Here is a 17,214-nt window from a genome sequence, read left to right as displayed (position 1 = left end):
AATGCGCAGAGAGGATTAGGTGTCGGGGGTGATTGCATTGGCGGTGTCTTCTGTATTGAAAGTGTTGAAATCGATTTGTGCCGAGCTTGGATTCGTTTGTACGGGAGGCCGCGATGCAATTTGTAACATGCTCTCGTGCACATAGCAGATTAGCCAACAGAGTGGATTGCACAGAGGATGAAAACTATTTTGTCATTAGTTAAAAGTGTTGAATTTGGTTTGTTCTGAGCTGTCGGTTTAATTGAAGGGTATACATTGTTATTATGTGAAATCTCGGCGGAAACGGGGAAAATCGCGTTTTTTTTAAAACGGTAGTCCTTGACAAAATCATCTTCAAAATACAATCAAAGACTTCTTTTTTTTAAAAAACATAACACGGGGATATATGTTGTATTAATGTCTTATGTTTTAGAAAAGGTAATATTCAACAGTGAGATATTCTGGCTATTGGCAAAGAATCCAGTCCCAATGAAATATAACAGCATGCCGATGTTATACAAAGCAATCGTATAATATATCGCAACTGATAGTTTTTAACAATCAGGCCATCAACATAATGACGGTATCAGTGGGCACATCGTGGTATTTGAAGATGAAAAATGATAAAACATCGTATTACACGGAGGCTCGTTTCGTATTGTATTACACGCCTCTTTAATGCAAACCCGATTATCGCAGAGAATTTCATGCTTGTTTTTCTGCGTGTGGTACATTTATTTAATGTTTATTAAATTAGATATTAATTTATCGTCCCACCAGAATTAAAAAATTATACTTGTCAGCAGTCTAGGAGGTTATACACGGCATCTTGAAAATGAACAAAAAGAAGATTAAGAGTAGTTTATTAAAGTGTCACTATGTACACAACCAACCATTTTGGCTTACGAGACAAAATACACATTCACTCACCCATAGAAGTACCACGAACACACACTTCCGCAAATTCAGTCACTAACCCACGCACATATATTACGTTACACACCACACCACACAACACAACACACCACTACAAAATTCCATACTCGGTATTGACCCATGACAGATCCTTCTTCATGTCAGGGAATGGGGTTTTGGATGGTGGTCCACGGACACGTCTTGCCTTAGGGAATTCGAAGGCTGCTGTACTGTCCAGCTTCTTCATGTATGTCTCATCTGCGAGCCTCTTCGCCATCTGCAGTTCCGTCGACTCGCAGTTCTTTGGCCGTACTGTAAAAATCTTTATGCCGTCTTCGCCATAGTTACTTTCCTCGGAGGACATCAACTGAGGTATCTTTAATGCGTCCTCGAACCTCCGTTTCTTCTGGACGGGAATGTCGCAATGGCGTATCCCGAGGACTCGGTTACGACTCTTCTGAAGAAAAACAACAAATTTATTTACATTTGCATTTCAAATTTATAATTTATATGCATGTATATCAATGTATATGCTCATGAGCAAAGGAGGAAAATATGTGAAAATCAAATTCAAATTTATTCCGATAACCCTTAAGCAACGTGTCAGTATTATAGCATGATTAGTGTATTAGAACAACACTATTTGTGAACGGCAGGTGCTACCGGTAGTGTTGGGTATGCTTACCCTTTTTGAAGATTCACTCTTTGTAATTCGACATCAAACGGATTACATCACACTCTAAGTAAACAATCTCATTTAACCCTTAATTAGTTAATTAGTCTAGTTAACCTACAGATGCCTTAACGAGGATTAATCCCTTGTCAGTTGTTGGTGAGTGATCAATTAATGTCTGGAGAAAGGGATTAGCCTTAATCACAATACATTAACATTCCACACTGGAATACAAGAGATTATCCATCATTATGCCTTTATAAGAAAGTGAGAAAGATAAAGATTGAATGATACATAACGGGCCGTGCCTGTATTATATAGACTGCCAAGAATGAAATGCATCACACATGACATATTGTCTTTCGGTAGAAAAAAATCATGTCTATTGAAATAACATCAGAACAGAACAATAAACCTTTATGTATGTTATAGTTATCCAACATCTTTTATTATGTCAGGAGCAGTGTCGGATGCTATATAGTCCACTGTAATTCATCATTAAACGTTAACTTACTGAAGTTTTTCTTGACCACTTCTCTGCCGGGAAACCTCTTTTTCGTTTTGAGAGATCTCGCCATAACCACTACAACAAACAATATACAATGTATTAGCAGTAACGCACGTCTTAAAAACATAGTACTTTTACTGAAAATATGACATTTGAACAACAAAACATAAGTTTCCTTTATATTGCGTTCTTACCTCTTCGTACAGAATGTATATCATATTATAAATGAAAAATCGTCACCAAACACGCCCACCATATGCACATGAACGTCACGGTTTGTTGCGTACTTTCACATGACTTCCAAGGCGCAACTCAATATCTATTGATAGATTGTGACAACAGGATGAAGGAGTTGTCATTTATTCAGAAATCAGTAGACAATGCATATCAAACACTGTTACAGAGGACCAAGCAAGATGGGTGGTCGCATATAAGGTGTGGTACCTGATAACTGTGTACGTAAAGTTACTAACCAATAATAGTTCAGTACTTATCTCTGGGAACACATCTTTCAAATATGATAGGTAGGTGGAACAGGTGTGTATATGACCAAACTGTTACTATCTATGAGTGTATACACAAAATGTCACCTTGAAAATCAGCATGTGGAATAGCAGGGAGTGCTGCCTTCGAGAAGTTCCAAAAATACTCAATGAGTTCCTTGTTCCGCTCTGATTCCAACCTTAAACAAACAGTTTCTAAATTAAAACACAGTAAAACCAGCAGTATTTTCACAACGACTCTCAGCCTTTGCCGCTTAAAGCGACGCGACACCTGGGTACGTGCAGCTCGTGAGTTTGCGAGTTTTCACCGAACTCACGTGCTTTTCGGGGAGAAATGGTGCGGGTTGTCATTGTAATTCCTTTTAGAAGAGACCAGCTTGCACATGGTCAGCTATAGGGGAAAAGGAAATAAATGCATTCATTTGTCAAATTATTCATAGTGTGTTTTTATATTTTGGTTTAACGTAAAGATTGTTCTTGACACCGAGTCTATTACTTAACGACAAGTGGGTGTTCCTGATGTTAAGACGCCTTTGAATTCCAGCGTTTTGACAACCAATCTCTCTACAATAATGGGGGACACGGGTGGCCCAATCGTCTAAGGCGCCCCGATTCTCTGTGCAGAATTGCGGCCCTTGGGCACGCCAGAAACCTATGATTGTGGGTTCGAATCCCGGTTCGCCCCGATTATGTTTCTACGTTTCTCAGCACCATACCCGTGCTCGTGGGTTTCACCGAAGTGGTAAACGTCTGAGACCTGCATCAGTTCGGGCTTTCCACCCACATCAAGCTAACACGCCGTGATATAACTGGAATACTGTTAAAAGCGCCGTTAAACCCAACTCACTCACTCACTCTACAATAATGAGAGGGAGACACTTTGGGTGGCAAATAGTTGATTGTTATGGAGACGGGCGGGATTCTTACTGAAAGAATAATCAATCTCCTATTCATGAAAAACTAACATTAACAACGTAAAAAGACTTTATATACCTTACACTCATCTTGTTGTCTTATGACCACGAGCTTGACACTCACCAAGTGGGGCATGTCATGTGGTCTTGGCGCCGAAACTGAAATAGGACTGTTATAAAGTGATAGCTGTTTTTGTGGCCTCCATGGTCAGTAGGAAGATATTTTACATGGGCTTCAATTACTAATTCATGCTATTCATTGTTTTAGTATTTACCCATTCTAAATCCATTTTTTATTTAATTCCACTTTTCTTTTTAGAAATCCAATATGTCAGCCACCATGTAAAACACATGTGTTGATCCTGATTGTAGTGAACCAGATTTGAGCCATATAAATTGACTTTGTGAACCTGAAAGACTTGTTTTCAACTGTAAGTGACAGTCATTAAAACTTTCCAAAGAATCACTTCCAGCGTGCAAGGGTGGATAATAAATTCGCTGTTTTCAAATCCTCTGGCCGCAAATACTGATTAATTAGTAGAATTCACTTGGCTTTTTCTCGGTGATTCAGTTCTGTGGTGTAATTAAAAATACATTAATAATTGACACTTGTGAAAAGGCGTATCTTTAGACAATATTTGAAAGCAAACAGAAGGTGAAGTCTTGAGACCCAGTGACGGTTTGTTTCAAAGATGGCTCGATTGTTTGTTTGTTGTTTAACGCCGCACTCGGCAATATTCCAGCTTATGTCGGTGGTCTGTATATACTCGAATGTGGACCAGACAATCGAATGATTTATATCATTAGCATCGATCCACGCAGTTGGAATACGGACAGACAGACAGACAATTGTTTATTTACGTCTCACCCCTGTACAACATACAACATACATATATACATAGAACATAGATAAAAGTACAGAACCACTCAATATGAGTTATGAGAGACGAGGTCACATAAAAATAAATACAAGTAGAATTTGTAAGGGTAAAATATATCACGAAGGTAAATCTAAGCATTATATAAAATATTCTTGCATTTTTCAAGTAAAAGTTTGCAGGTTTTGGCCGTTAGAAACAACAAATCATCATTGGACATAATAAAAGAGAACTTATCAACATCAGCTAAAACTTGAAAAGTATCACAGAGATTCGCACATGTAGTTAAAAGGCTATCAGTAATGTTTTTATATAAAGGACAATGAAATAAAACATGGCTTTCATCCTCCACGCATTCATGACAGTTAAAACACACCCGTTCATTCAATGGTATATTATTGTAGCGACCTGTCTCGGCACGGAGCGGGGCAACACCACAGCGGAATAGAGCTATAGCACGGCGTTGTGACCGGGGTAGGGGAACATACGATGACATGCATCAACCAAGTCAGCGAGCATGACCACCCGATAATCGTTAGTCGCCTCTTACGACAAGCATTGTTGGTTGGTTGGTTTGTTGTTTAACGCCGAACGTTAACTCAGCAATATTCCAGCTATATGACGGCGGTCTGTAAATAATCGAGTCTGGACCAGACAATCCAGTGATTAATATCATGAGCATGGATCCACGCAATTGGGATCGATGACATGCATCAAGCAAGTCAGCAAGCCTGAACTCCCGATCCCGTTATTCACCTTTTACGACAAGCATAGTCACCGTTTACGGCAAGCATGGGGTGCTGAAGACCAATTCTACCCCGGAATCTTCACGGGGCCACAAGCATAGTCGACTCTTACGGCAAGCATGGGTTACTGATCGAAGACCTATTCTAAACCGGAACGAGTCTGTTCAAAAGTAGTGCTGCAGAGTAAAAAGATGTGTGTACAAGCGATTTTTGGAATCTTGGTACTGTTAGCAGCTCGTGACATCAATGTGTTTTTATCAGCTAGTACTAAATCCAACAACCACAGAACTCATAGTGTCACTGTAGGAACATGCTGAAAACACCAGTACACCAGGGCGATTCTTGAGAAAGCTATGGTCGTGAGTTCAAAGCGGCGTTAAACCCAACTCACTCACTACCAGTTAGAAACGTAGACAAATAGTAACGTAGACGAAATAACCGAATATGATACATGACTTGCTTGTGCTAACTCAATAATATTCCAGCTACATATCCAAGACCTATAAAATCTCGAGACTGGGACGGACAGAACAGTGATTGATGTCATGAGCAACGTTCAACGTTCATAGTCTGGGTGCTCTGACACGCTATTAACCAAGACACGATCCCATCCATGTAATTGTATCACACGTTAGCATACTGTAGGTTGTTAGCATCCCTGAAACCGCAGTCAGTGTAATGACATTTCAGACACGTTTGCGATGTGTTTTAAGTGTGAAAGTGGCCCGTGAAGATTCCAGGGTAGAATAGGTCTTCAGCAACCCATGCTTGCCGTAAAAGGCGACTATGCTTGTGGAAAAAGGCGACTAACGGGATCGGTTGGTCAGGCTCGCTGACTTGGTTTATGCATGTCATCGTATCCCAATTGCGTGGATCGATGTTCATGATATCAATCACTGGATTGTCTGGTCCAGACTCGATTAATTACAGACCGCCGTCATTTAGCTGGGATATTGCTGAGTACGGCGTAAAACAACAAACCAAACCAAACCAAAGTGTGAGAGTATGCAAGAAATGAGTCAATAACGTGAATCCATGTGAACACAACGTGTATTGACTGACCTCCTCTACCAGGAAGCATTTCCAACACGTCAGTGAAAATGTCCTTATTTTTAGTGAAGCCTTGTAAGTTAGGAACTCGTTACCCCGGTAGACCACACTTCGGACGGTTGATGGTGACGCTTGTTCAAAGTGACGTTATCCACAACTACTAAGACATATGTATACAGGATATCAACCCTATATATAACGTGTGGAGCGAGCACTGTACGAGTTGCCCGCCCATCTGAGCCTGGGCGATACAAATTCACGTCTTTTCCCAAGATGATTATCGTCACTTACAACATGCGGTTGAAAATAGATTAATCGATATGGACTGCCAATACGTTTATACATACAAACGTAACACAACGTAGGAATATGCATTCCATATCTTAAGGTTTCATTGCGGCCCACAGGATGGAGGGGTAGCCTAGTGGTTAAAGCGTTCGCTCGTCACGCCAAAGACCCGGGTTTGATTCCCCTACAATGTGTGAAGCCCATTTCTGGTGTCCCCCACGGTGATTGTGCTGATATATTGCTAAACGCGGCGTAAAACCACACTCAATTAATCATTGCGGCCCGCAACACATTTGTACTCGCGAAAGTCGACGAGAGTTTGATTTTGGGTCTAGTTAACATCGCAATCACCTTACAACTTCACGGGGGAGAGAATCCCGCAGCGACCCGGGGCATGGATCTGTTCAACTTTGGTGAATCCCATGACGATCGGAATCGTGCCTTTAGAACGAGGATCATGATGAGCCCACGATCATCGGAACACAACATGTAGGGATCATGATCATAAGCCACCTGTGACCATCACTCACATGACAGTTGTCTTGTTGATATAAATGAGTGAGTGAGTATGGTTTTACGCCGCTTTTAGCAATATTCCAGCAATATCACGGCGGGGGACACCAGAAATGGGCTTCACACATTGTACCCATGTCGGGAATCGAACCCGGGTCTTCAGCGTGACGAGCGAACGCTTTAACCACTAGGCTACCCGACCGCCCCTTGATATAAATGAAGCTGGACGCGTATGTGTAGAGAAGAGGTGTTTATTTTAACATGATTATTATTTACAAAATTCAGACTAACGTTCCAAGCACACTTGATTGTCTTTGTCACCGACTTCAGTGAGCACGGTGTTTTGTTTGTTGTTTTGTTGTTTAACTTCCAACTATAAGATCGCGGCCTGTTGGACTCTGGTCAAAACAATCCAGTGATTGACATCATGAGCATCGATCTACGCACTAGGGATGACATGCATCAACCAAGTAAGCGAGCCTGACCACCCGATTCCGATAGTCGCATGGGTTGCTGAAGACAAATTCTAACTACGACCTTCACGCGATTTTTTTCATAAACAACATCCCCCCCCCCCCCCCCTCCCTCCCATTATAGTTGTGGCGGCTATCATTTTCGCCGTGTCATGTCAGAGGCGCACATGTCCGCCCCTTGCTAAGTAAAAATAAATGACACTTGTTACGTGAAAGGGACGAATTCATGAATAAATGAGTGAATAAATCAAATAAATACAACAAGGAATCTGTGTTGCCTTTTCCCCATTTTGACTAGTCCATCAACTTCACCAAGGGGTGACAGGTAGTAAATAGTAGTCACTGAGCAATGAAGTATGTGTATTGAAACAAGTAGTCATAATGGGAACACACCGACCCATCCACCCCACTCCATGTAATTAATGATCAGGTACCTGTTCCACAAAGCGATCTTAGCGCTAAGATGATCGTAACTCACACACTTTAACACTGGCTTACGATAATCATAACACTAAGATCGCTTTGTGGAACGTGTCCCTGTCCCTTTACAGTAATCAGTCATCAGACAACTGCGTATGCCACCTAACATTTTCCTCGTCAATAAATAATAGTGTGTGATAATGTCAATTGTTGTCATTTGTGTGTCAAGCACATGGTCACGCACAATGTCAAGCACTTTAAGTTATGTAAATATAAAATGTCAACGCTGGAGGACAATCAGTCTCGACAATACGACAAGACAGACTCAATTGGCAGCAAAAGGCAAGCGGTGTAAACTATATGATCATCAGACTGCGATATGCACATACCATTACATTTTGTGAAAATCCGGGTTCAAATACATGTAGATCTTCAGCGACACATGCTTGTCGTTAGAGGTGACTAACGGGATCGGGTGGTCAGGCTCGCTGCCTTGGTTGATGCCTGTCATCGTATTCCAATTGTGTGGTTCGATGATAATGAGGTCAATCACTGGATTGTCTGGTCCAGACGCGATTATTTACAGACCGCCGCCATATACATTGTAGCTGGAATTTTGTCCGGAGTGAAACAGCAAACAAACAAACAACAAGTATGTGGTGTCTGCCCTGTTCATGGTAGATACACACACGTGTCCAGATCTATGATCATATTTCTGTGGTGGGCATTGTGTGGTGGGCAAAATACAATACGTTGAGTTCTGTTTCAGTTTGCTGTCACCTATAAGGAATATACGATAGGGAGGTTATCATTAACATATTCGCAACGCAATACGGGGCGGTAGGGTAGCCTTGTGGTTACAACGTCACTCCGAAGTCCCGGGTTCGATACCCCATATGGGACAATATCTGAAGCCCATTTCCTGTGTCCCCGTCCAGGATTTTACTCACTCACTCACTCACGCACCCACTCACTCACTCACTCAACGAAATATTAATTATGATGCGAGTTTTTGTTACTTGCGGTCGCACTTTGACCCATTTCCGATTTCACTATACAAAGGCAAGTGTTCCTGAAATACACCCGGGTCTCTGTAATGGCTGTGATTAGTTGATGGTGGTTTATGGTTACTCTTCTCCTTCACCACGTTCTTCTTCTGTTCTTTCATTAGTTTCTCTTTTTGCATGGCAAACTCAACGTGTTGGTAATACAGAGAGAAATTGTTAACAAGGGCAGGTATCGTAAACCCAATGAGCAGAACACCACAAACTGCCGTGATCGACCCAACCAGATACCCTAATCTACTCGTTGGGTACATATCCCCATACCCCACAGTTGTCATGGTAACAACCGCCCACCAAAATCCGTGCGGGATACTTGTGAAAACCTTGTTATCATCCGCAAAGAAAATTAAAGATGAAAACAGCAGCATCCCAACCAATAGGAACACCAGCATCAGCGACAGGTCCTTGTAGCTCGCCTTCAGCGTGTAAAACATGATCCATAACCCAGGAACGTGACGAATCAAGCGGAAGATTCGGAATGCGCGCATGAGCCGTAGAAGAGGCATGAAGTGCATAAAAGTCGTTTCTTCAACAGCTTCCGGGTTAGCCGCATATACAAGGAACTCAATATAGTCTGGAAGTATGGCAAGAAGATCGATGATGGACAGAGGAGACAACAGAAACTTGAATTTCTTCGGAGCGCAGATGAAACGCAGGACGTATTCTGCTGTGAAGAATGTTAGACACACGATGTCAATGTAGAATAGAACAGGATGTCGCTCCGTGTCCTCTTCGAAGCTTTCCATGTCAGTCGTCTTATTTTCTGTTGCGTTTCTGGAAGTGGCATTGGCGCCTCTGCGCATGGACGGAACTTTGAAGATGGGATGAGTGGCAGCGCAGAAAGAAAAGATGGCGACCATGACGAAGAGGAGAGACAGCCATCCATAGATCTGAAACATGTAGAAATATAATGGTTGTTTATTTACCTCACAATAATAATATAACATAATGTTCATAGGATATCCTGGATATTTTGAAGCGATGACTGATATTCATGTTGTGCCTCATACCAAAATTCCACCTCACCTCGGAATCCTTTAATCTTTAGTACAAGTACGCCAACCCGTGAAGATCCGGATTAGAATTGGTCTTCAGCAACCCAGGTTTGTCGGAAGAGGCAAATAACGGGATCGGGTGGTCAGGCTCGCTGACGTGATTGATGCATGTCAAATATTTCAATTGCGTGGGTCGATGCTCATGATGTCAATCACTAGATTGTCTGGTCAAGACTCGATTATTTACAGACCGCCGTCATATAGCTGGAATATTGCTGAGTGCGGCGTTAAACAACAAACAAACAAATAAAGAGGGTCGGTGACCTGCCTGTGAGAAAGCAAGAAGTACGTTTTGGATTGTTAGAACGGAAACCCATTAGGACCAAGCAATTTTTTATTTTCTTAAAAAGTTGTTTTTTAAAATTCAAGTTATACTATAAGTCAGTGTTCCGATTCAAACAATTCTTTAACAAACAATCAAACAAATGTTTCGCCCACTCTGCTGGCCAACTGGCCCACGATATGGGGGAAGATGGCCGATAAAGGAAGGACATGGACCAGAAACGTTGTCTGCAGTTTGCAAACAGTCTTTTCAAAACATTTGTTATCTGTTTCAATTGTCATGGCTGAAAGCAGTCTTGACCCAAGCCTTGTATGCGCGATGTAACGTGATACATAAAACCGTTATTGAAACCGCAATTTAAACAGTTCGGGTTGGTGCAGAACGATCATCACCATGCAATGGCGATGAAAAGCGTATCAGTACTGTTAATTTCCTTTTTACGAAACGCCAATTTCCCGGTAGTGTAGAAAGTGTAGAAAGAGAACACGGCCGTTCAGTCTGGAATATTTGTGAAACGTAACCTCCTAATGGTATTGTAAATAAAATAATTTGTTCTGCTGTTTTACAAAAACATGCTGTTTGGTTCCTCTTAAATGGTGTTTTGAAGCCCTGACTCAAAATACTATTTTGTATCAAACAAAAAACAGTCCCAGGCAGTTACTTCCCCCCCACCCCAGCCTCTCCCTCGGAGTATTGAATGGTTGCTCCCCAAGATGGCCTTACTGTACCCCCTACCTCATGACCAAAGTTCAACATTCAAGTTCATATCTGACACTTGTAACGACATTTTTTGAATACCTGGACATCGTCAAACGCTCCTGCCCTGAAGAGTATACGTCATGGTAAGGTCCTTTAATCGTAACGCCGTGATATAACTGGAATACTGCTGTAAGCAGCGATAAACCAACTCACTCACACTCACCATAGCTCGAAACAGCACCACGGTAAATCCGACAGTACATGTCATATATATTTAGATAGGATAGAGTATATATGCATGCGAAGGTAAATGTTTACCAGTATGTTAATGTTGAAAGGAAAATATATTTGGCATAGCAAAGAAGCATATGCTGTTTTTTTTCGAAATCCGACTCGCAAAGCGTGATGAAGCAGTGCCCACAGTGACCTGAATAGTGCTATCTAAACATCTACGTCCCTATAGTTCCGCTATCTGTTTCACACAGGGAAACACGCCAGGCAGCTTCAGGTTGACGCAGTAACTGTGTGTCATCCTCTGTTCTATTCTGCATTCTTTTGATCTTACTGGTTAGGGGCCAATTGTCTGTGACTGTTGGGAGTATTTTTGTCTCAGGTTTAACCTACAAAACAGATTGTTCGCTGAACAGGATCGATGTCCTGAAAAAAATGTGCTTCGGGAAAAATATGTTCGGCTTCTATTTCTTAAAAACATAATTGTTTGTTCTGAAGCAGTGACGGTAAAATAACCTCTCTGTCCTCATTCTCTATGCAGTGTATTCGTTCTCTATCTCGTCTTCAAGTCAGGGCCTATCTATCTATCTATCTATCTATCTATTTTCTCTGTCATGCAGTCTGTCTTGTTCTGCTATAGTTGGAGTATGGGGTGGCTTAGTCGTCTAAGGGGCCCCAATTAGCTCTGCAGTCTTTCGTTCGTTAGGTGCGACTGAATCTATTATCCTGGGTTCGAATCCTGGTTCGCCCTGGTCATATATTTTCGTTTGTCAGGACATACCTTCCTCATGCGTTTCACTAAAGAAGTAACCGTATGACACATTCATCGCTGTGGGCTTTCCTCCCAAATCAAGCTGTCACGATTTAATATAACTAAAATGCTGACTGTTCTTTAAAACAAAATCCCCACTCACTCACACTGTTGAAATTCCAAATACAAATGCTCTACCTAGTTACAACAACGCACCCGTTCACTCTTATCCCACGTTAAAATCCCCCTAGCATCCCTTTGTCGGTCTGCACCCGTGAAGATCCGGGTTAGTATAGGTCTTCAGCGACCCATGCTTGTCGAAGGAGGCGACTAACGGGATTGGGTGGTCAGGCTAGCTGACTTCATTGATGCATGTCATCGTATCCCGATTACATGGATCGACGCTCGTGATATCAATCACTGGATTGTCTGGTCTAGACTCGATTATTTACAGACCGCTGTCATAAAGCTGGATATTGCTGAGTGCGGCGTTAAACAACAAACAAACCTTGTCAGTGTGAGAGATTACAACGATCATAAACATGCATAAATATAGGCATGCGTCACCCAGCAAGCAACACGTGATTTCAGTATCAACAATATGTCGTTTATTGAGGAAATCATTCAAACACTTGACCGTCCTTATCTCTAGATTGTTTACAAAGATTAAAGACGGGGCCATATCCTGTGATAAAAAGTGTCCACTTTGCTACATCCTTGTTTATACTTAGACTTAAGGTTGGTAGGAAAGGGATGAGAGGGGTAGGGGTTCGCTTTTCACGTTGAAGACTGGTGTAATTGTACCCAGAGTAGGAACCATTATCCCACAGACAATTGTTCTTCCGGTAACTAATGTCCATGGACAATTGTTCTCCCTGTAACTACTGTCCTAGGACAATTGTTCTCCCTGTAACTAATGTGAAATGACACTTTGTCCCAGTAACTAATGTGAAATGACACTTTTTCCCAGTAACTAATGTGAAATGACAATTGTTCTCCCTGTAACTACTGTCTAAGGACAATTGTTCTCCCTGTAACTACTGTCTAAGGACAATTGTTCTCCCGGTAACTAATGTCCATGGACAATTGTTCTCCCTGTAACTACTGTCCTAGGACAATTGTTCTCCCTGTAACTAATGTGAAATGACACTTTTTCCCAGTAACTAATGTGAAATGACACTTTTTCCCAGTAACTAATGTGAAATGACAATTGTTCTCCCTGTAACTACTGTCTAAGGACAATTGTTCTCCCTGTAACTACTGTCTAAGGACAATTGTTCTCCCGGTAACTAATGTCCAAGGACAATTGTTCTCCCTGTAACTAATGTCCAAGGACAATTGTTCTCCCTGTAACTACTGTCCAAGGACTATTGTTCTCCCGGTAACTACTGCCCTAGGACAATTGTTCTCCCGGTAACTAATGTCCAAGGACAATTGTCCTCCCTCTAACTACTGTCCAAGGGCAATGTTTCCTTGTCTACAGCTTCCTAACATGTACGAGTACATTGATTCCTGATAGTGTGCGACTTGGACTAAGATAATACAAACACACATTGTGTACAAGCACACTGACTCTGACAGGACATCAATTCCTTTCCTCGGGATCAATTCCTATTACATAGGATCAATTCCTATTACATAGGATTTGAGGTATTCAAAACACAACACGTTCATAATTCCACACGTCAAGATGACGCGGGCATTTATCAACTGGGTATGACAGACCACAGGCAGCTTCCCATGGCCACGTCAAATAGAAAAACAGCAGGTCTGAAATATCTGTTTCCCAGTTGAAATTATTATGGGAAATAGGTCTTTATCGTAACATGTGAATTCCTGTGCGTGTTGAAATTACCCTGCTTTTGTTATACTTCAGGCTGTTTAGATATATTTTGTATGGTTTGTTACATACTGATATTTGCCTTACTGTTTTGATGTGCATGTTTTAATGAATATATAATTTGCTCTCGTCGCTGCAAGGTAAAGATAGTTCACTCACTCAGTTCCAAATTAGGATTATATGCAGAATGAGCTTGCGGTGTTTGTGGGGTTTTGCGGGAGCACAATACTCTTATTCATAAACGTTTAACTTGAAATCTTGTACATCAAGACTAATGACACGACCAGATTTTATCATAATAACACACTTCTTAAGTTAACAAATTTTTCATTTTTGTCATTATACAAAGTATATCTCAAGGACAGAGAGTGATATATCTATTCCGGGACAGGGATGGCTCAGATGACGTCACATGACACCTTGTGACGTCATCGTGGCAATAACGATAACCCATCTCTGTCCCGTTTCACAAACGATCTAAGCGCTATCTGAAACAATCTACCCCACATAGACTTCAAATCTAAGCGAGTGAGTATGGTTTTACGACGCTTTTAGCAATACTCCAGCAGTATCACGGGTGGGAATACCAGAAATGGGCTCCACACATTGTACCCATGTGGGGAATCGAAACCGGCCTTCGGCGTGACGGGCGAACGCTTTAACCACTAGGCTAACCCATTGCCCCTCTCTTTGTGGGATGAGACCCTGACTTGTATGGTTATCTACAAAACGGAGACTGACTGAAGAAAGCTAGATGTCATACAGAGACAGGATATCATTTTAGACAAAACCTTGTTTAATTTAAATCACAAACACCATTTCCGCATTGATTAATTCATATATGCAGTTTATGACTTTATAATTTGATATACCAGGAAAATACCAGGGTTTGTCCTAGAATCCCCTTGTTTTCCACAAAGGATATATATCTCACGTACTATTCGTCCATAGTAAGTGGTTTTACGGAGGCCAATTTCGCAATTACTTCATGTAGCTTAAGTACGTATACATAAATTTGTTCTTTGGTGAAATGTTTTACCAGCCCGCGGCAAATGAACGCAGCGTAACAGACAACCTGTCACAAAATCCCCTTAAAAACCTGAACAGTAAAACGTTGTCTGGCAATACAGCACATTCCTCACGTGTTTTCCACGACATGGTTTATTTCACACAGGGCATATAGGGTATATTCATCCTCCGTTGCTATATAATCTGTTTATCTCCTAACGTGATCTGGTGGATAGTGCGTCAGCCTGGAGAGTGTAAGGTCGGTGGTTCGATCCACGGCGGCGCCATACCAAAACAGATGGTATTTGTTGTTTCCCTGCCTGGCGGGCGGCCTTAAGTAGATAAAACAAGGACTGGTCTGCTCGGAGTCAGTATACTGTGTCCATGATATACGTTAGTCCGGAGTAGAACCACACACAAGAGAATACTGTATCCATAAGACATACTACTGACTACTGACATACTACAGAAAATTAGAGGTGATAATCCAAACCCCTCACTAATTACCCTGCTAATCCCTAATCCACAATCCACAATGTGATGACATCGATTTCATCTCGCTAATGAGATGTTGTTGGGGTAATGAGGTGGAGAACAGATGAAACAACATATTTAATGTTTATTTAGGATTTTATTAATGCAAAGATGATAAACCTCATGACTGTTATTTTAGTTATTATTTGTGTTTCACATCAGTGTATACGTACGTATGTGTAACAATACATAAATAACGTGAAGTAGATTATTCAGTAGTGGCAGGCAAGTCGTAGTTAGTTAACTAGAAAACCTGTTAAGTAGAATCTTCGTCCAAGTCTCTTCATTTTCTACTTTTCCGAGTTTCACTTTGTTTAAATTATATTCGAAACAACCCGATACGTTGCGTTTATTTGTTTGACCAGTATATAGCCCCGAGTTGTATTTCTAATGACTCTTCAGCTATAGTATGTGTTTATGTTATAAGGATTGTAAAGTTTGTGTTGTCATTATCGTATAAGAAATATAAGATACTTTAGAGGTCTAATCTGTTCACGATAATCTTAATCCGAACTGTATGATTCAAGATAATTACTACCCCGTAATTGGGGATTACGGATTATAGATTAGTCCCGACGAATTGATGTTTGTTGTACGAGGAGAGTATGGGTGAGTGAGTATGGTTTTTTACGCCGCTTTTAGCAATATTCCAGCAAAATCACGGCGAGGGACACCAGAAATGGGCTCCACATATCGGGAATCGAAGCCGTGTCTTCGGCGTGACGAGCGAACGCTTTAACCTCAGGCTTCCCGACCGCCCCCGTACGAGGAGAAGATTTACATGTAGATTTACATATGGCGGCGTGGGACGTCGCTTATGATATGAACGACTTTCCATTTCTCTAAGTGCACGTTGATTATAATTTTACAATCAAAACCAAATAACTCACCTGGGCGGGAATAGAAGAATTGTGACTTGTGAGAAAGATCCACGCGTTGACCTTGACCTTGCTATACCATGGCGCTGAGTCGTCAAGGACATGTTGCACGTTCTGTTTCCTGTCTTTCTCCAGTTGTTCCAAAGCGTTGACCGTTGTCGTCCAGTTGTTGTAAACAGCCCAGCAACAAGGCTCGATGTCTATCTCACTCAACCCCCAAAACTCCATTTCTTCCTTTATCATGGGACCACAGAGCGTTGCTGGAAGATGGAGTTTGCCCGATCTCACGTAGTTCAACACTGACCGAAACATCTCTGGGTCCTTATCAAAGAAATACTCACACCCATCCGTGTCGTAGTGAATGTCAAGAAACAGTTCATCCGATAACCTGGTACTCTCGCATCCGTTGAGCGTCTCACGAAGAGTTTGAAATTTTGTGCCGCCAACGTTAAAAATCATTTTTCTACATTTCGGCACACAAACCTCCGATGATGAATCTTCAAACATGTCGTCATGGTGCACCCTTTCATTGTGGACATGTGGCTCTGCCATTATTGTGGAGAAAGGTCTCGCGGTGTCTTAACGTGACGAGGCGGGATATAACTTAAGTAAACACGGCAGTTGCTCGCAGCGACGCCAGGTGGCGGAAACAAGGACGCGGTGATAGCTCGGACAGTTTCCGCTTGGGTAAACCAGCCCTCCCTCTCATTGTCGGGCTCTGTCAGAGTGTGACCCGCATCGTCATTTAAACAGTATCGGGGCACGTTAAACAAGGCTAGGGTTTGACTCTCTGTACTCAAGTTCGCCTGTAAGATAACACTATGAAACTGCCACAGTTGACTGTATTGCGTACTGCGACATAACCATAATTCTTTTTACGTCTCTGGATACTCAAGTTCGCCTGTAAGATAACACTATAAAACTGACAGAGAGAACTTTCTGCGTTTGGTTACACAACAAAACCCTTCTTTTTAGGTTAAAATTCAACAGTGTGGTGAACAAATCTGTATA

The 17,214-nt window shown here is 41.7% G+C and overlaps 2 protein-coding genes across 2 annotated transcripts; both read right to left on the bottom strand.

Moving 5' to 3' along the window:
* Positions 1-885: 885 nt before the first annotated feature.
* Positions 886-2,955, bottom strand: LOC125379266. The gene is made up of 3 exons (XM_048395527.1): positions 2,666-2,955; positions 2,082-2,150; positions 886-1,351 (listed from the first exon to the last, which is right to left on the bottom strand). Exons 1-3 carry the CDS (start codon positions 2,678-2,680, stop codon positions 1,007-1,009), a joined length of 429 nt encoding a protein of 142 aa, XP_048251484.1. The 5' UTR covers positions 2,681-2,955; the 3' UTR covers positions 886-1,006.
* Positions 2,956-7,536: 4,581 nt separating this feature from the next.
* LOC124131229 (potassium voltage-gated channel protein Shaw-like) lies at positions 7,537-16,837 on the bottom strand. Its single transcript, XM_046494342.2, has 2 exons — positions 16,216-16,837; positions 7,537-9,814 (listed from the first exon to the last, which is right to left on the bottom strand). Exons 1-2 carry the CDS (start codon positions 16,753-16,755, stop codon positions 8,876-8,878), a joined length of 1,479 nt encoding a protein of 492 aa, XP_046350298.2. The 5' UTR covers positions 16,756-16,837; the 3' UTR covers positions 7,537-8,875.
* Between the last annotated feature and the right edge of the window lie 377 nt (positions 16,838-17,214).

The sequence above is a fragment of the Haliotis rufescens genome, unplaced genomic scaffold, assembly GCF_023055435.1.
Source record: "Haliotis rufescens isolate VD_foot unplaced genomic scaffold, xgHalRufe1.0.p SCAF_14, whole genome shotgun sequence".
NCBI classification, from domain to species: domain Eukaryota; kingdom Metazoa; phylum Mollusca; class Gastropoda; order Lepetellida; family Haliotidae; genus Haliotis; species Haliotis rufescens.
The sequence above is the reverse complement of the archived record's forward strand: the minus strand, read 5'-3'. Positions and strand labels throughout refer to the sequence as shown.